Source organism: Triticum aestivum, chromosome 2D (assembly GCF_018294505.1).
Source record: "Triticum aestivum cultivar Chinese Spring chromosome 2D, IWGSC CS RefSeq v2.1, whole genome shotgun sequence".
Taxonomy (NCBI): Eukaryota; Viridiplantae; Streptophyta; class Magnoliopsida; order Poales; family Poaceae; genus Triticum; species Triticum aestivum.
In genome coordinates, this window is record NC_057799.1 from 87,286,595 (window position 1) to 87,291,504 (window position 4,910).

Below are 4,910 nucleotides of genomic sequence, written 5' to 3' on the forward strand. Positions count from 1 at the left end.
ATCAACCCAAGAGCTAACCCTCGTTGAAATTTTTTTATACGAGAAACTCCGCGAGCACCATGCGTCAAAGCCGGGGCTTGAACTCGGGTGGGATGGCAGCTATCCCAGCTGCCCAGCCAACGGGTCGACGCCCGTCCTCATGATAATGATGAGCAGATTGAAAGTTTTTTTTAAAAATGGAAGCCCGAAGCAGCACGTGTATGCGTGCCATTCGGGAGAACCTGCAATGCACGAAACGGAGCCACATTCGTGCAGCCCAGCCAAGACATCCATCCCGTGCACAGCACACAAGTCGCAAGTGGGACCATCGCCTCCCCACGGGCCCACCCGCAAGCGAAAGCAACCCCCACTCCCCCACGAAGAAAGCACACGCGATTCCACGACAACGGCCCCGCCCCCGCCCCCCGACCAACCGGATCCAAATCGCCGCCCGCCATGGATTTCCTCTTCAACTCGCTCGCCGCGCCCGACCCGGCCTCCCCGCCGCCGGAGCCGGAGGCCGCCGCGGGGTCCTCCTCGTCCTCCCCGCCCGCCGACTCCGGCGACGGGGGCGGGTGGGGCGGCTTCGGCGGGCTGCTCAAGACCCTCACCTCCCAGTCCGAGACCGTGCTGGACGCCTACCGCCGCGACCTCGCCGAGTTCAGCACCGGCCTGCGCCGCGAGACCGACGCGCTCCGCGAGGCCGCCGCCCAGGCGGCCCGGGACCTCCCCTCCTCGGCCCTCGCGCTCGACGGCCTCGCCGACATCGTCGCCCAGGGCAAGGGCGCCATCGCCCAGGTCGCCGCCACCGCCGCCGCCTCCGCAGCCTCCCCGCCCGCGCCCTCCGACGCCGGCGGCCCCGACTCCGACCCCGGCCCCGCCTCGGGCCACCTGCGGTACTACAGCCGCTTCGAGGCGCAGCTGCGCGCGCTCCAGTCGGATCCGGCCACCTTCACAGCCGATCCCGAGGACGCCGAGGACTTCGCGGCCTGGGGCGCGGGGTTTAGCCTCCAGGAGAGGCAGGACGAGATCGAGGCGCTCTGCTACGAGAGCGACGCCGTGGAAGGGATGGTGGACAGGCTCGTCCCCGACGCCGTGGACGGCGAGGTGTTCTGGGCCAGGTACTTCTACCGCGTCCACAAGCTCAAGCAGCAGGAGGACGCCAGGGCCAAGCTCGTCAAGCGGGTCATCGCGCAGGAGGAAGAGGAGGATTTGAGCTGGGAGGTGGATGACGAGGTTGAGGAGGAGGAGCCGGCAAAAGAGGAGGCGATCAAGCAAGCACCGATCAAAGAAGAACCGAAACCTGAAGTACAGGAAAGAGAAAATGAGAAACTGGAGGCAGAAGGCAGAGTCAATGCAGTTGAAGAGGCCGGTGCTCTGGATAAGGAATGGAAGAAGGCTGATTCACCGCAGCCGGATGTTTTCGGTAGCTCTATGGTGGTAGTCGACAAGGAGGAGAAAGAAGATGCATCGAAATTGAATGTTGAAGAATCAAGTGACAAGAAAACTGCTGCTGAGGAACCACATTCTACCACTGGAGATGCTGCGGTGAAAGAAGGGACAAAGCATGAGACAAGTGACTCGAGCAAGGATAGCGACTACTCCATGGTGTCTAGACAGCGAACAGCGACCGAGGAGGATCTCGAATGGGACGAGATTGAGGATCTCGGGGAGCATGAGGAGAAGAAGGGGAGCGCTCATGGCTCAAGCTCTGCTCCAAAGGAGGAGCTACGTAAGAGGCTCAGTGTCGCAGAAGACGACGAGGATTTGAGTTGGGACATTGAGGATGATGATGATGATAAGGCCTGAAAAGCCATTCTGGTATGGTAGTGTCGATTGTATTGTCTACATTTTTTATATACCATTACTGTGCAAGATACTATCATGTGACCAATAAACATTGGTTTAGCTGCGCTGCTTATGTTATGGATACGTGTGTAAACTCAAGTTTGATGTTATCAAGTGGCATTTGGCAATGCGTCAATTTGCTAGTAATATGTTTGTGTTACGGTAGATACGTTGTTTCACTTGACCATTACTGCATTTAATGTACATGTACATTGATCACAAAAGAAATTTGTATCAAGTGTTTGAACAATTTCTTTCAGAACATCCTTTCACCTGGGATATACTAATATACCGTTAGCGAGGTTCCTTGATTTGTATCCTCTTGGCTTTTGGTAGTCAATAATGTGCATGAGTTTGTACAACATAAATTGGTATTTCCTATCACTGATCTATGTTTCATGCATTAGATGTCAAGCTTTCTCCAATAGTAGCGGATACAAATTAGTGCCTTGAGAGTTGAGACAACTGTGACAGCTCAATAATATTATTTGGAAGAGAAAAAAAACTATCGACATCTTCAGGCTGAATAAATTTAACCTTGTGAATCAGCCATGAGTAGTTCTAACTTCTAACTTTAACTTGTACTCCACATTAGACAAGAGCTTGTTCCGTATGCTCTTGACAATGCCAAAGACTAGTTCAGTTCATCTAGTTTGATAACAGTAATAGAAGAGGCTACGGTATTCTTTTCCACCACATTTTTAATAGTAGAGGTTTGTAATCATAATGAAGTAATGTTAGTAGTCATGCTGGCATTTTTTCTTGAGTCATGTTGGCAATTGGAATTGCATTTCTGGACAGTTTTATGAGGTCTGTTTATTATCAACCTCTTTTAAAAGGGCATGTTTTCAGCATGTCACTATGAAAATGCTGACGTAGCTCGTCTGTACGATTGTACTAATGATGTACTATTACATGGCGGATCAACATCTTTGATCCTATCCCCTGCAAAAGAGAACTGTTTGGTCTCATGATCCGTGTTTTGATGTGTGACGCCTTTTGATAAGTTACATAGTGAAATCTGTTGGCATGTGCTGAACTAGTGTCATACATTCGTTTGAAGCTCCAAATTTGCCTTGCGTTACAGTCGCACGCACCAAACGCAGAAATGAAATCTGACTTGTTCCTCCGGAACGGAACCATCCCATTGGGTTACAGTCGGTTCCCCCAACCAAGCACAAGCAAACCGAATGGGGTTGTGTAGGAAGAACGGGGAGAGGCTCGAGAAAACAACCTATTTTTTTTTCAGCGCTGAAATAGCGTTTTAGCGCGCAGGAGGGTGGTTGCTTTACCAACCGCTGCAAAATTTAGCGCGCCGCTATAGTGCTTCACCAGGCAAAATCCAGCACGCGAGACCAGCTGACGCTTGGAAAAAAAAATACAAACAACACATATGGAAAAATATGAAACAACACATAGTTCAAATTCATAGCATAGTTCAAGCCCCAAACCACAAGCAAGTTCATACCATGCTAAATAAAAATAGATAACACGATGCTAGACTACTCGTCCTCCTCGGTGGTGTAGTCTGACGACGTAAACGCGTCGAGCCACAGAGGATCTTCATCGTCCCAGGTCGACGCAGGTCCTAGCTCGATTTGGGCTTCCGCCAGTTTCTTCCGCGCACGCTTGTCCGCTCGACGCACGGCTCGCTCCACCCTCCTCTGCGCCCAGAACTCGTTCTCGGCGGCGACATCCTACGGGGCCACCCGAGGCGCCACACCGCCGCGTCGTACACGCGGGGGGCCTAGTGGGTGGTGTTGAATGTTCCGAGCCCAAGGCGTGTATCGCCGGATCGGATCTCGGCGTAATACACGCTAGAGGGGCAAGGCGGACGCCGCGGTAGCCCGAGCTGCTCCGGGGGCGCGGCGACATGGCGGGTGCTACCTCTAGAGCTTGCGTTGGTTTTTCCCTTGAAGAGGAAAGGGTGATGCAACAAAGTAGAGTAAGTATTTCCCTCAGCTTTTGAGAACTAAGGTATCAATCCAGTAGGAGACAACGCACAAGCCACCGAATACCTGCACAAACAAACACCAACTTGCACCCAACGCAATAAAGGGGTTGTCAATCCCTTCACGGTTATTTGCAAAGTGAGATCTGATATAGATGGATAAATGGTAAAGTAATATTTTTTGTATTTTTGGTTTATGGAACGGAAAGTAAAAGATTGCAAAGAAAGTAAATAGGAAACTAAAATTGTAGATCAGAAACTTGTATAATGGAAAGTAGACCCGGGGGCCATAGGTTTCACTAGAGGCTTCTCTCAAGATAGAAAAAATTACGATCGGTGAACAAATTACTGCCGAACAATTGATAGAAAAGAGCAAAGTTATGACAATATCTAAGACAATGATCATGAATATAGGCATCATGTTCGTATCAAGTAGACCGACTCCTGCCTGCATCTACTACTATTACTCCACACATCGTCCGACTCCTGGCTGCATCTAGAGTATTAAGTTCATAAGAACAGAGTAACGCATTAAAAAGTAAGATGACATGATGTAGCGGGATAAACTCAAGCAATATGATGAAAACCCCATCTTGTTATCCTCGATGGCAACAATACAATACGTGTCGGTTCCCCTTCTGTCACTAGGATCGAGCACCGCAAGATTGAACCCAAAGTTAAGCACTTCTCCCATTGCAAGAAAAACCAATCTAGTTGGCCAAACCAAATCGATAGTTCGAAGAGACTTGCAAAGATATCAAATCATGCATATAAGAATTCTGAGAAGATTCAAATAATATTCATAGATAAGCTGATCATAAATCCACAATTCATCTGATCTTGGCAAACACACCGCAAAAGAGTATTACATCGAATAGATCTCCAAGAACATTGAGGAGAACATGGTATTGAGAATCACAGAGAGAAGATGCCATCTAGCTACTAGCTATGGACCCGTAGGTCTGTGGTAAACTACTCACGCTTCATCGGAGAGGCAATGGTGTTGATGTAGAAGCCCTTCGTGATCGAATCCCCCTCCGGCAGGACGCCGGAAATGGCCCCTAGATGGGATCTCACGGGTACAGAAGGTTGCGGCGGTGGAAAAGTGGAGGAAATATGCCCTAGAGGTAAT

The 4,910-nt window shown here is 50.1% G+C and overlaps 1 protein-coding gene across 1 annotated transcript; it reads left to right on the top strand.

Moving 5' to 3' along the window:
* The first annotated feature begins 373 nt into the window (after nucleotides 1-373).
* On the top strand, nucleotides 374-1,963 carry LOC123051829 (BSD domain-containing protein 1). Its single transcript, XM_044474808.1, has one exon. It carries the CDS (start codon nucleotides 436-438, stop codon nucleotides 1,786-1,788), a length of 1,353 nt encoding a protein of 450 aa, XP_044330743.1. The 5' UTR covers nucleotides 374-435; the 3' UTR covers nucleotides 1,789-1,963.
* The last annotated feature ends 2,947 nt before the right edge of the window (nucleotides 1,964-4,910 follow it).